The sequence below is a fragment of the Pongo abelii genome, chromosome 20, assembly GCF_028885655.2.
Source record: "Pongo abelii isolate AG06213 chromosome 20, NHGRI_mPonAbe1-v2.0_pri, whole genome shotgun sequence".
NCBI classification, from domain to species: domain Eukaryota; kingdom Metazoa; phylum Chordata; class Mammalia; order Primates; family Hominidae; genus Pongo; species Pongo abelii.
In genome coordinates this window covers 18,906,770-18,920,770 of record NC_072005.2, presented here as the reverse complement: position 1 = coordinate 18,920,770, position 14,001 = coordinate 18,906,770, and the positions used below count along the sequence as shown (strand labels likewise).

The 14,001-nt window shown below is 52.6% G+C and overlaps 1 protein-coding gene across 15 annotated transcripts in view; it reads right to left on the bottom strand.

Annotated features, from left to right (window-relative positions):
* The window catches only part of CRTC1 (CREB regulated transcription coactivator 1), a 95,353-nt gene extending 87,064 nt beyond the window's left edge, over positions 1–8,289 (bottom strand). For 12 of the 15 annotated variants that reach the window (XM_024236653.3, XM_024236655.3, XM_054539955.2 and 9 more), the window contains exon 1: positions 8,070–8,260. In XM_024236653.3, coding sequence (XP_024092421.3) covers positions 8,070–8,195 — 126 coding nt within the window. In that variant the 5' untranslated portion in view covers positions 8,196–8,260. Of the gene's footprint in view, positions 1–8,069 lie in introns of all 15 variants that reach the window. The other 3 variants (XM_054539954.2, XM_024236654.3, XM_063719380.1) reach the window with 1 other exon arrangement.
* Positions 8,290–14,001: the final 5,712 nt, after the last annotated feature.

Here is a 14,001-nt window from a genome sequence, read left to right as displayed (position 1 = left end):
CTGGGACTACAGGTGCACGCCACCACACCCAGCTAATTAAAAAAAAATTTTTTTTCATAGAGATGAGTTCTCACTTTGTGGCCCAGGCTGGTCTCAAACTCCTGGCTTCAAGTTATCGTCCCATCTCAGCCTCTCAAAATGTTGGGATTACAGGCGTGAGCCACTGTGCCTGGTCCCCCTCCATCTATTTCTTTTTCTTTTTTTTTTTTTTGAGACAGGATCTCACTCTGTCACCCACGCTGGAGTGATCATAATTCACTGTAACCTCAAACTCCTGGGCTCAAACAATCCTCCTGCCTCAGCCTCCGAAAACTCTGGGATTAAAGGCGTGCATCGCCACTCCCAGCCCACTCTTCATTTTATTTTATTTTTATTTTTTTTTTTGAGACGGAGTCTCGCTCTGTCATCCAGGCTCGAGCGCAGTGGCGTGATCTCGGCTCACTGCAAGCTCTGCCTCCCAGGTTCACGCCATTCTCCTGCCTCAGCCTCCCGAGTAGCTGGGACTACAGGTGCTCACCACCACACCCGGCTAATTTTTTTGTATTTTTAGTAAAGACGGGGTTTCGCCATGTTAGCCAGGATGGTCTCGATCTCCTGACCTCGTGATCCGCCCACCCCAGCCTCCCAAAGTGCTGGGATTATAGGAGTGAGCCACTGTGCCCAGCCATAGCCCACTCTTCATAAGGATACCAGTCACCAGATTTAGGGCCACCCCCCAGGATGATCTCATCTCCAGATCCTTACCTTAATGACATCTACAGAAACCTTTTTACCAACTAAGGTCCAATTCACAGGTTACAGGGCTAGAAGGTGAGCAGATGTTTTTTAGGGGCCACCATTCAGCCTGCTGCAGGGCGTGCAGCTCACAACCTGGGGAGTACTGAGACAGCTTAGCTTTTTGGAGGGGCCCAGGGAGTGATGAGGATAAGGGTGGCTTGCCTCACCTTCTGTTCAGGGAGCAGCTCAGGGAGTCCTGCCTGTATACGGAGGCTGCAGATGGCAGCAGACAGCTGAAGCAGCCGGCACAGAAACAAACGGCGCCAAAGCTAGGACCCGGGGGTGGGCTCCACACTCAGCTAACCTGAGCCACCACTGCGCTGTGCCTGCAGCCCAGGGGCCTGTTTTACTCCAGCTTCACAGTAGGTAACAGCAGGAGAGTGCCCTCCTTCAGCCCTGGCCATGCCACCGTGACTGTCTTGCCTGCGTACCTTTCTGGCCCAGGTGTTGCTGTCTGAGGTCGTCAATGATCAGTTATACGAGGAATCCCCAATGTCCTGAACCCCTGGCAAGCAGATGACACGCCCCCCTTCCCCTTCCCTCACCCCCAACATCCAATCCTCCAGCACATCTGGGTGGCTCTGCTGCAGAAATGCCACCAAATCCACTCGCTCTGTCACCCCCTTGCTCCAGCCATCATTCCCCCTGATCTGGACACCTGCAGCGGCTGCTCACACCACACCCATCCCACTCACAGCCACAGCTATCCTCCTAAGACACACGACGTCCTCAAATGGATAAATGGAGAGTTACCAGAGGACCCGGCAACTCCACTCCCCAGCACATGCTCTGAGAAATGAAGACATACATCCACCCAAAAACGTGGACAAAGATGCCAACAGCAGCGTGATTCACGACAGCCAAAGGTGGAAACAACCCGTGTTCATGGCCAGATGAATGGACAAAACGGGGTAGACCCACACCATGGAATATGACATGAACTATTACTGAGCCATGCCGGTGACGGTGCACCACACTGGGAATAAACTTAACGCCACTGAATTTTACACTTAAAAAAAGGTGGAAATGGTAAGTGTTATGTTACGTATATATACATTGCCATTAATTTTTTTTTTGAGATGGAGTCTCACTCTGTCGCCCAGGCTGGAGCACAGTGGCGTAATCTCGGCTCACTGCAACCTCCGCCTCCCGGGATCAAGCAATTCTCTGCCTCAGCCTCCCAAGTAGCTAGGATTACAGGCGGGCGCCACCACACCCAGCTAATTTTTGTATTTTTAGTAGAGATGGGGTTTCACCATGTTGGCCAGGCTGGTCTCAAACTCCCAACCTCAGGTGATCTGCCCACCTCCTTGGCCTCCCAAAGTGCCAGGGTTACAGGCATGAGCCACTGCATCTGTCCATGCCACCAATTTTAAGAAATAAATGAAGGCCAGGCACAGTGGTTCACGCCTGTAATCTCAGCATTTTGGGAGGCTGAGGCGGGTGGATCACCTGAGGTCAGGAGTTCAAGACCAGCCTGGCCAACATGGAGAAACCCCGTCTCTACTAAAAATACAAAACTTAGCAGGGTGTGGTGCGGGCGCCTGTAATCCCAGCTACTCAGGAGGCTGAGGCAGGAGAATCGCTTGAACTCGGGAGGCAGAGGTTGCAGTGAGCCATGATTGTGCTACTACACTCCAGCATGGGAGACAGAGCAAGACTCTGTCTCAGAAAAAAAAAAAAAAAAAAAGAAAGAAAAAGAAAAGAAAGATATGAAGCACTGATCCAAGTTAGAGGCTTGAAGTCACTATGCTAAGTAAAAGAAGGCAGACACAAAAGGCTTCGTGGTGCAGGATTCACCTCACCGTGTAGGATTCTGTTGATATGAAATGTCCAGAACAGGCAAATCCATAGAGACAGAAACCAGATTAGTAGACCAGGTGTGGTGGCTCACGCCTGCAATCGCAGCACTTTGGGAGGCTGAGGCGGGTGATCACTTGAGGTCAGGAGTTCGAGACCAGCCTGCCCAACGTGGCAAAACCCTGTCTCTACTAAAAAATACAAAAACTAGCTGGGTGTGGTGGCACCTGCCTGTAATCCCAGCTACTCAGGAGGCTGAGGCAGGAGAATCACTCGAACCCGGGAGGCAGAGGTTGTGGTGAGCTGAGATTGTGCCACTGCACTCCAGACTGGGTGACAGAGTTAAGACTATGTCTCCAAAAAAAAAAAAGAAAGAAAGAAAGAAAGCAAAGCAGATTTGTGACTGCCAGGGGCTGGGCAAGGGGGAGTGGGAAGTAACTGTTGATGGGGACAGGGTCTCCTTCTGGGGGTACGAAATGTTCTCAAGTTGACTGGTGTTGGCTGTGCAAATGTGAATATACTAAAAGCCACTGAGTGGTGGAATGCCATGGAAATGACATCTCAATAAAGCTGTTACAAAAACAAGCGAGGCCAGGCACCGTGGCTCACACCTGTAATCCCAACATTCTGGGAGGCCGAGGTGGGCGGATCACCTGAGGTCGGGAGTTCAAGACCAGCCTGACCAACATGGAGAAATCCCGTCTCTACTAAAAATGCAAAATTACTCGGGCGTGGTGGTGCATGCCTGTAATTCCAGCTACTTGGGAGGCTGAGGCAGAAGAATCGCTTGAACCCAGGAGGCGGAGGTTGCAGTGAGCCAAGATTGCACCACCGCACTCCAGCCTGGGTAACGGGGGGGCTCCTTCTCAAAACAAACAAACAAACAAAGCAAGGAGGGAGGCTTCCCAGACCCCTCCCTCAGGGGAGATCCAAGCTCTTGCAGCCTCACCTGCCCTCCTGCCCGCTTTCCACCCATTCTCAAACTCGCCAAGTCATTCCCACCACAAGGGTCTGACTGTGCCTGTCCCGGATCTGAAGTGCTCTTCCCTGCTCTCTGGGGATGCTGTGTCACCCCTGTCCCAGCCACTCCTAGCACGTGGCTGTGCCACTTCTCTCCCAGCATGTGCCACCTTCTGAGGGCGTCTGCTTCATTCGGATGCATCGATGCTCTCCTGTCCCCCCTAAAACCATGCTGGCTCCCCAAGAACACAGCCCCATATGCCCTGTACACTGCAGGAGCCCCAGCACCCCACAGTCTCTTGAGACATGCCAGACAATGAAAATTGTCATTTGATGGAATGAACGCGCTGCCCCAACTTTACAAGTCAGGATTCTACGGCCCAGAGGGGTTGAGAAACCCACCCAGTGTCACACAGCAGAGCGCCATAGACAGCCTGCCTGTCATGCTGACCCAAGCCTAAGAGTGGGAGGGAACGCCCACACACCCACCCCTCCGCCCCAAGACCTGCAAACAGTCTCCCGACTTTACGCCCTGTCCCCCGACCCTTCGGTGCTTGTGCCCTGGTGAGGTCCCTGTCTTCTAGCCAAACATCTGCTGACTGGCCTTCCACAGCAGCAGCAAGACACCTGAGGTGCCATCACCACCGGCAACTGTGAACAGACACGCATGAGTGACATGCTGTCCTTTGGAATTCACAGGAGAGGAGCACGTGCTGACCGGACCATGCCTCACCTGGCTGCAGGTGTGGCCAAACCCCTGCTGTCTACAGTATGGGAGGCAGCGCGCCATGGCTGCAGGAGGGAAGCCCACACGATATAGGTTCATTCACCTGCTCCAGGCACGGCGGACATGCCACTTGGACTGTGCAGTGGCCAGTCAAGCTGGGAATAAGCTTGCCCACCCTGGTCGCAGCCTGCCAGAGATGGTACAGCCATACAGGTGGGAGCAAAGGATGGAACTCTACCTGACCAGGTGCAAAGCTCACACTCTGGCCCACCTCACTGTTACACCTCTAATCAAAAGTTTCTCAGCCTTGGCTGGGCACAGTGGCTCACATCTGTAATCCCAGCAATTTGGGAGGCCGAGGTGGCCGGATCACCTGAGGTCAGGAGTTCGAGACCAGCCTGGCCAACATGGTCTCTACTACAAACCCCATCTCTGCTACAAATACAAAAATTAACCGGGCATGGTGGCAGATGCCTGTAATCCCAGCTACTCGGGAGGCTGAGGCAGGAGAATCACTTGAACCCACGAGGCAGAGGTTGCAGTGAGCCAAGACTGCGCCACTGCACTCCAGCCTGGGCAACAGAGCAAGAGTCTATCTCAAAAAACAAAAAAAAGTTTCTCAGTCTTGGCACTGTTGCCATCCGGGGCCAGATTATTTCACATGATGGGGCCATCTTGTGCACTGTAGGGGCTGGGCAGCATCCCAGCCTCCACCCACCAGATGCTAGGAGCACCCCCTAATCATGATGACCCAAAATGTCTCCAGACACCACCAAGTGTCCCCTGGGGGGCAGAATCACCCCCTGCCCCGGAAAGAGAACAATGCTTGGTGTCTAAAAATCTAGTGTGAGCTCACCTCTGCCCACAGCCCATGCTCTCCTGACCCCAGATGATAAGGAAGATGGGAAATGGTTTCCAGGGCTGAAAGAACTGCTACCTGCATATCTTCAGAATCTTTTTTGTTTTTGTTTTTGTTTTGAGATGGAGTCTCACTCTGTTGCCCAGCCTGGTGTACAGTGACACAATCTCAGCTCACTGCAACCTCCACCTCCCAGGTTCAAGCGATTCTTCTGTCTAAGCCTCCCGAGTAGCTGGGATTACAGGCACGTGCCACCACACCCGACTAATTTTTGTATTTTTAGTAGAGACAGGTTTCACCAAGTTGGCCAGGCTGGTCTCGAACTCCTGACCTCAGGTCATCCACTCACCTCGGCCTCCCAAAGTGCTGGGATTACAAGTGTGAGCCACTGCACCTGGCCTCAGAATTTTTCTAAATTCATCGATCGATGAATGGATAAACAAATAAAACATATCCATACAACGGAATATTACTTGACCATAAAAAGGAACGAAGCACTGGTCCATGATACTACAGAGATGAACCTCGAAAACATGATGCTGAGTGAAAGATGCCAGTCACAAAAGGCCACGTGTTGTGTGATTCCATTTATATAAAATGCCCAGAATAGGAAAACCCACAGAGACAGAAGACAGCTTAGTGCTTGCCAGGGGCTAGGGGAGGGGGAATGGGGAGTGACTGTTAATGGGGACGGGGTTTCTTTCTGGGTGGATAAAAAATGTTCTGGAATTACAAAATAGGGTTGGTTGCACAACTCTGTGAATATACTAAAAACCACCAAACTGTACACTTTAAACAAGTAAATTGTATGATGTGTGAATCATATCTCAATAAAGCTATTATTTTAAAGAGATGTTTTCAACAACAATAATCTATTTCCAATCCCACGCAGAAACTGGACTTCTAATCAGAGTGACACCCATGAACCTACTGTGACCCCTTTCTTCCGGTCACACTGCAAACATTTGACAACAACTGCATGCCAGCACACACCATGTGCTGGAGACAAAAAGAAGTGGCCACTCCTGCCTCAGAAGCCCTGATATGTGGGGGACACTCACGTGGAAGGATGCTCAAGTTGCACACTTTCTTCTTATTTTCTTTTTTGGAAATGGAGTTTCACTCTTGTCACCCAGGCTGGAGTACAGTGGCGTGATCTCGGCTCACTGCAACCTCCATCTCCCGGGTTCAAGTGATTCTCCCGCCTCAACCTCCCCAGTAGCTGGGATTACAGGTACCTACCACCACGCCCAGCTAATTTTTATATTTTTAGTAGAGACAGGGTTTCACCACGTTGGCCAGGCTGGTCTCGAACTCCTGACCTCAGGTGATCCACTGCCTCAGCCTTCCAAAGTGCTGGGATTACAGGCATGAGCCGCCGCACCTGGCCATTTTCTTCTTTTTTTTCTTCATTCATTCATTCACCAGCCATCTCTTTCTCTACATCCTGAGCAAGAATGTAGCTGCTTGGAGCTGGGAGGACAGATGTGGCACACTCACTGAGCATGCCTAAAGCAGTACCTGGCTGACAGCGAGCTCCCAATCATTAACAACACAGAAATGAAGACACAAATCCTAGTCTATAAGGTCACAATCTCTCAGAGAAACAAACAACTAGTTACAAAGTAACACAGCCTGAAACTGCTACCTAAGGAATCAGAGACTGAGGTTAAGTCCACCTGAGCCAGTCACATCAGTGGCTGAATCTGGAAACCAGGGATATGAGCATCTGCAAAGCCCACCCAAACCCTCCTCAAGGCCCCAGGATGCAGGAGAGAGGTCTCACCACACTGCAAGAACAAAGTGGAGATTCATCATCACCTTTGCAAAGTGTGCTCACCACCCTGACCCAAGAGGAAGGTATTGCTAGAATGCCTGACAAGGGAAGAAACTGAGGCCTGAGGAACTCGGGTGCCTTGCCCTGCTCAGACACCAGCCCCAATCAAGCCCCTGCTCCCGGCCCACAGCAACTTCCCAGGTGAGATTTGCAGGGTATCTGCTCTGCCAGCCAGGAGCCTGGCAGAACCTGGCCTGCCCCTGCACACCAAATGTGCCCAGCCACCTGAGGCAGACCTGGCCCTCCGCCCTGGTCCTGAGAGGGCAGGGGCTGTGGTCAGCATCCCCTGTTCCACTGGGAGGAACATCACCTGGTCCCCACCATATGGGCTACATGGAGAAGGGGCAGCTGTCTCCACTCCAAGTTCCAGGACTGAGCACAATCTGCCTTCTTGGCCCCCCTCTGGACCCCCTGGGGGACAGGATCTGACCATTCCCTCAGCTGTCCAAGAGGGAGAGATCCCTGTCCCACCTCAGCTCTGCAAGTGGGGACATCTGTTCCTCCCCCAACACCCAGGGAGTAAAGGCACAGGTAACCAAGACGTAGAGACACCAGTCCCCCTCAGGTAGCAAGAATGGGAGGGCATCTGTCCCTCCCAGGTAGCAAGGATGCGGGGGCACTTGCACCCTCACCCCCAGCTACCAATGGTGCTTGCAAGCAGCACCCAGCTCATACACCTGTGTCATCCTGCCCCCCAGGTAGCAATGATGCGGGGGCACCTGTCCCTTCCAGGTAGTAATAATGTGGGGCACCTGTCCCCCTCGGGTAACAATGATGTAGGAACACCTGTCCCCTGTCAGGTAACGACGAGGTACTGGCACCTGTTCCCTCCTAGTAGTAATGATGTAGAGGCCCCGTCTCCTCCAGGGAGCAGTGATGTGGGGGCACCTGTACCCCATCAGGTATGGATGATGTGGGGTCACCTGTCCCGCCCACGACGCCCGGGGCGTGGGGACACCTGTCCCCCTCGGGCCGTGCCAAGCCCCGCCCCCGCCGCGCGCGCCCCGCCCCCGCCGCGCCCCCCCCACCCCGCCCCGTGCACGCGCCGGACACGCGCCCCCTCCCTCCCTCCGCCGGCCCTGAAGGGTCGGCGCGGGCAGCCCCCTTACCCGCGCGGCCCGCGTCAGGCTCAGGTCCTTCATGACCTCCTCGAAGGCCGCCGTCTCCTCCGCCTGCTTCTGATTGTGCAGCGCGATCTTCTCGCTGAATTTCCGCGGATTGTTCGAAGTCGCCATCTTCTCGCCGCCACCTCCTCCTCCTCCTCCTCCTCCTCCACCTCCTCGCCCCCCCACTCGCCCGTGCCACCGCGCAAGCGTCGGCTGGGCCCACGGTTGGCGAGCAGTGCGCAGGCGCGCCGGCGGTCGTGAGCGCGGCGCAGGCGCACAGGAGCGGCGCGCGGCGCGGGGGCGAAGGCGCATGCGCGCGCCCCGGCGCGCGCTCGGGGCCCGCGGGAAGGGCAGTGGGGCGCGAGTGGAAATTTCAGCGCCGGCGCAGTGATCCGCCTCCTGGCCCGCTGGACAGCGGCCGCGGGGCTGTTTGACAAGGACCGCGGATCGGCTGGGGCACTGGAGCCCCCAAGAGGGAGACGGCCTGACCCAGATCCTCCCAATTCACAAGGGTGGTGCCAGGCACCCCCCCACGCAAGGATTGGTAGTACCCCAAGTTGAAGCTGGGTTTGGACTAAGAGCTCTGAAAACAGACTAGGGCGTTGGTCACTCATGCATTCATTCATTCAAGGAATATTTACAGAGCACCTACTATGTGCCAGGCAAACTGGGGTACAGGCGTGAACAAGCAGAGGTGATCCCTGCCCTTGTGGAGTGTATATAGTCAGAGAGGGGGCAGACATAGCACACAAATAACCAAGAACTTTTCAGATGGAGGTAAATGTGATGCGGTAACTAAGACCAGTGGCCAGCCACAGAACCACATTAGGGAGGGAGGCTCCTGCAGACACCACAGACAGGGAGGCGGAAAGTTATCTTAGCTAAGACCTGAACACTGCAATCGGCCCCCTCAGTCCATAAACCTAGCTGTTGCCCTTAACGACTTTCTTTCTTTTTTTTTTCCTTGAGACCGAGTTTTGCCCTTGTCGCCCAGACTGGAATGCAGTGGGTGCGATCTCGGCTCACTGCAACCTCCTCCTCCCAGGTTCAAGCCATTCTCCTGCCTCAGCCTCTCCAGTAGCTAGGATTACGGGCAGGCGCCATCACGCCCAGCTAATTTTTGTATTTTTAGTAGAGACTACAGACCATGTTGGCCAGGCTGGTCTTGAACTCCTGACCTCAGGTGATCCACCAGCCTCGCCCTCCCTAAGTGCTGGGATTACAGGCGTGAGCCACCATGTGTAGCCAACGACTATTTTTTCCCATTCCCTTGCAATGGGCATATTGCTATTCTCTGGATACCTGAGCCCAAAGAACTGGAGTTACAGAGCTTCAGCCTTCCCTCTGCATACTTCTCCAGTCCAGTCTTGTTCAAGGATCTCTATTTTGCAACAAGGTGCTAACAGAAGGGTCCAGAAATCCTATCAAGACTCAGCAGTGAAGGAAGGAGCAGAGACTCCCCGATGTCAGGGTGGTAAGCCAGGGACGCAGAAGGGACTCTAACCCTCCCTCCCTCAAGAGAGGGACCCCCAACTACCAATATTGAAAGTTTATATTCAGGAGGCTGCAGGGATTTCAGAGCATGGGCTAGGTGGAAGCTAGGAAGGTCAGCTGGGGGAATTCATGGTGGCTCTAATGGCACAACAAGCACACATTTTATTGGACTGAGGATGGCTGGAGGGGATGCTGATATCTTCCAAACATGCTTTGATTCATGCTTTACAACAGGTAATAAAATGCCCATGTTAAATATATATATATATATATATATATATATTTTCATTTGAAATGCCTTGGACATTGCCACTGCCCTACTTTATCTTTGTTTTGAGACAGAGTCTCACTCTGTCGCCCAGGCTGGAGTGCAGTGGCGCGACCTTGGCTCACTGCAATCTCCGCCTCTCAGGTTCAAGCGATTCTCCTACCTCAGCCTCCCAAGAAGCTGGGATTACAGGCATGAACCGTGATGCCCAGCTAATTTTTATGGGATTTTTTTTTTTGAGACGGAGTCTCTGTGGCCCAGGCTGGAGTGCAGTGGCGCAGACTCAGCTCACTGCAACCTCTGCCTGTAGGGTTCAAGTGATTCTCCTGCCTCAGCCTCCCAAGTAGCTGGAATTACAGGCACCTACCACCACACCCGGCTAATTTTTGTATTTTTAGTAGAGACAGGGTTTCACCATGTTGGCCAGGCTGGTCTTGAACTTCTGACCTCAGGTGATCCGCCCGCCTCGGCCTCCCAAAGTGCTGGGATTACAGACGTGAGCCACCGTGCCCAGCCATCTTCCTTCTTGATATGATTTTGCGCACTTTGGTAAACTCCTCTACTTTTTGCCTAACAAGCATATTCTTCCCCCAACCCCACTCCCTCAACTTTTTAGTGTTAACAACCCTTATTTGGGGAACACTGGTTCTGACTTTCAGTCTGTGAGATGTGAATGGCTGGTCTCACCACTCTCCCACCACGCAAACACCCCTCCCTAAGGTGGAAGTCTTGGCCAATCAGCATAGCCCATTGTGCTGGCCATCAAGATTGGTTCAGGGCAGGCTGGGTGTTGTGGCTCATGCCTGTAATCCCAGCACTTGGGAGGCCGAGGCAGGAGGATCATTTGAGCCCAGGAGCTCGAGACCAGCCTGGGCAACATAGCGAGATTTAATCTCTACTAAAAATAAAAAAATTACCTGGGCGTGGTGGTGCCTGCTTATAATCGCAGCTACTCAGAAGGCTGAGACAGGAGGATTGCTTGAGCCTGGGAGATGGAGGCTGCAGTGAGCTATGATAATGCCACTGCACTCCAGCCTGGTGACAGAGCAAGACCCTGTCTCAAAAAAAAAAAAGAAAAACCAAAAAAAAAAAAAAAACAGGCTGGGCACTGGGTCATGACTGTAATCCCTACACTTTTGTAGGCAGAGACGGGCAGATCACCTGAGGTCAGGAGTTTGAGACCAGCCTGGCCAACATGGTGAAACCCCGTCTAGACTAAAAATACAAAAAAAGTTAGCCAGATGTGGTGGCACACGCCTGTAATTCCAGCTACTCGGGAGGCTGAGGCAGGAAAATCACTTGAACCCAGGAGGTGGAGGTTGCAGTGAGCCAAGATAGCTCCACTTCACTCTAGCCTCGGCAACAAAGGGAGACTTTGTCTCAAAAAACACAAGAGATTAGTTCAGCTGGGCCAAAAGAGTGGACCCACACAGAGGAGAAAACAGAGCCAGGCCTGGCACGGTGGCTCACAACTGTAATCCCAGCACTTTGGGAGGCCAAGGTGGGTGGATCACTTGAGGTCAGGAGCTTGAGACCAGCCTGACCAACATAGTAAAACCCCATCTCTACTAAAAATACAAAATTAGCTGGGCATGGTGGCACATGCCTCTAATCCCAGCTACTTGAGAGGCTGAGGCAGGAGAACAGCTTGAACCCAGGAGGCAGAGGTTGCAGTGAGCCGAGATCACACTACTGTACTCCAGCCTGAGCTTCTGGATCCAGCCATTCCTAAAGCTAGACTCACCTGCCTTTTCAGTTATGTAGGCCAAAAATTTATTCCCTTTTGTGCTTGTCTACTTGTATTCTTGTTTGTTTGTTTGTTTTTTCAGACAGGGTCTCACTTTGTTGCCCAGGCTGGAGTGCAGTGGCATGATCATGCTCACTGAAGCCCCAACCCTTAGGCTCAGGTGATCCCCCCACCTCAGCCTTCCAGGTAGCTGGGACTACAGGTGTGCACCATCATGCCTGGCTAATGTTTTGTGGTTTTTGTAGAGACAGGATTCAACCTGTTGCTCAGGCTGGTCTCAAACTCCTGGGCTCAAGTGATCCGCCCCCCTCAGCCTCCCAAAGTGCTGAGATTACAGGTGTGCACCACCGTGCCTGGCCTGCCTAAATCTATTTCAAGTTTTTTTTCTGTTCTTGGTTCTGACTGAGACTGCAGCTTCTGTGAGTCCAATGCAAGACTGGGCCTGCTACATATGTGGCTTCCAGTTCTTTTTTTTTTTTTTTTTTAAAGCAGAGTCTCGCTAGGTCTCCCAGGCTAGAATGCAGTGGTACGATCTTGGCTCACTGCAACCTCCGCCTCACAGGTTCAAGTGATTCTCCTGCATCAGCCTCTAGAGCAGCTGGGACTACAAGCGTGCGCCGCTACGCCCAGCTAATTTTTGTATTTTTAGTAGAGACGGGGTTTCACCATGTTGGTCAGGCTGGTCTCGAACTCCTGACCTCAGATGATACTCCCGCCTTGGCATCCCAAAGTGCTGGGATTATAGGCATGAGCCACCACGCCCGACCGGCTTCTAGTTCTTGACAGCATCCTGTGAGGTCAGAGAAGAAATAAAAACAGAGCAGGGATAGCAGCTGCCCTAGCAACTTATGCACCAAAACTCAGGCCTCACAGCCGACCTCAGCTGTTTCCACACACTGAGTTTTGTAGGCTTTAAATGAAGTTAGCCGGGCGTGGTGGCTCATGCCTGTAATCCCAGCACTTTGGGAGGCCGAGGCGGGCGGCTCACCTGAGGTCAGGAGTTTGAGACCAGCCTGACCAACATGGAGAAACCCCGTCTCTACTAAAAATACAATATTAACCGGGAGTGGTGGCACATGCCTGTAATCCCAGCTACTCGGGAGGCTGAGGCAAGAGAATCGCTTGAACCCAGGAGGCGGAGGTTGCAGTGAGCCAAGATCGCGCCATTGCACTCCAGCCTGGGCAACAAAAGTGAAACTCCATCTCAAATAAATAAATAAATAAATAAAGTTAATAAGTGTCAACTGCCTTACTTCTAAGAAGTGCTCCATAATTGATGCCAGTTACCCTAATCAACTACATGTATCTTTTCTTTTCTTTGTTTCTTTTTTGAGACACAGTTTCGCTCTGTTACCCAAGCTGGAGTGCAGTGTTGCGATCTCGATCTCAGCTCACTGCAACCGCGGCCTCCCGGGTTCAAGCAATTCTCCTCCTACTTCAGCCTCCCGAGTAGCTGAGATTACAGGTGTGTACCACGATGTCTAGCTAATTTTTTCTTTTGTTTTGAGATGGAGTTTCACTCTGTCGCCCAGGCTGGCATACAGTGGCGAGATCTCGGCTCACTGCAGCCTTCACCTCCTAGGCTCAAGCGATTTTCCTGCCTCAGCCTCCTGAGTAGCTGTGACTACAGGCGTAGGCCACCACACCCGGCTACTTTTTGTATTTTTAGTAGAGACGGGGTTTCGCCATGTTGGCCAGCTTGCTTTCGAACTCCTGACCTCAAGTGATCCTCCTGGCTCGGCTTCGCAAAGTGCTGGGATTATAGGCGTGAGCCATCGCGCCTGGCCCTGTAGGCTTTAAATGAAATCAATATGTGTCAACATACGTTAATATGTTAGTATGTTAACATATGTTAATATGTGTCTCGCTCCTAAGAGGTGCTCCATAAATGCCACTTACCCTGATCACTTACATATAGCTGCACTAAGCCAGTTTCCAGACACAGGAAGATGGAAAAGATTTTGGGGACTAGCAAGGGTTACAGCAAGGAGCCATCCTGGGCATGTGCAGAAGTAAGTCTGCTGCTCTTCCTACTCACCCCCATTCACCCCGCAGCCCGCCTGGCGTGAAACTTGATCCATCCTAAACCCTGGTGATGAGTCAGAGGAAGCAGCCAGCCCGCTCATTGTGCAATGGCCAGACAGCAGCCCAAGCCCCCCTTCTTGCTCCACTGACCCCCAGCCCTGAGAAGGGTGAGGCTTCAGTGTCCACTGACCCGGGCAGAATCCAACCCTGAGGTTTTCACTTTCTTCCTTCATCAAAGGAACTTGCTGCCACCCAGTGTGGTCCAACACTGCTCCTCACAACAGCCCTACGGGCTTTGCAAAGCAGGGCAGATCCCACACTCCCATCGCACTTTAAAAAAAAAAAAATCTAAAGGCTTGGCGCAGTGGCTCATGCCTGTAATCCCAGCACTTTGGGAGGCA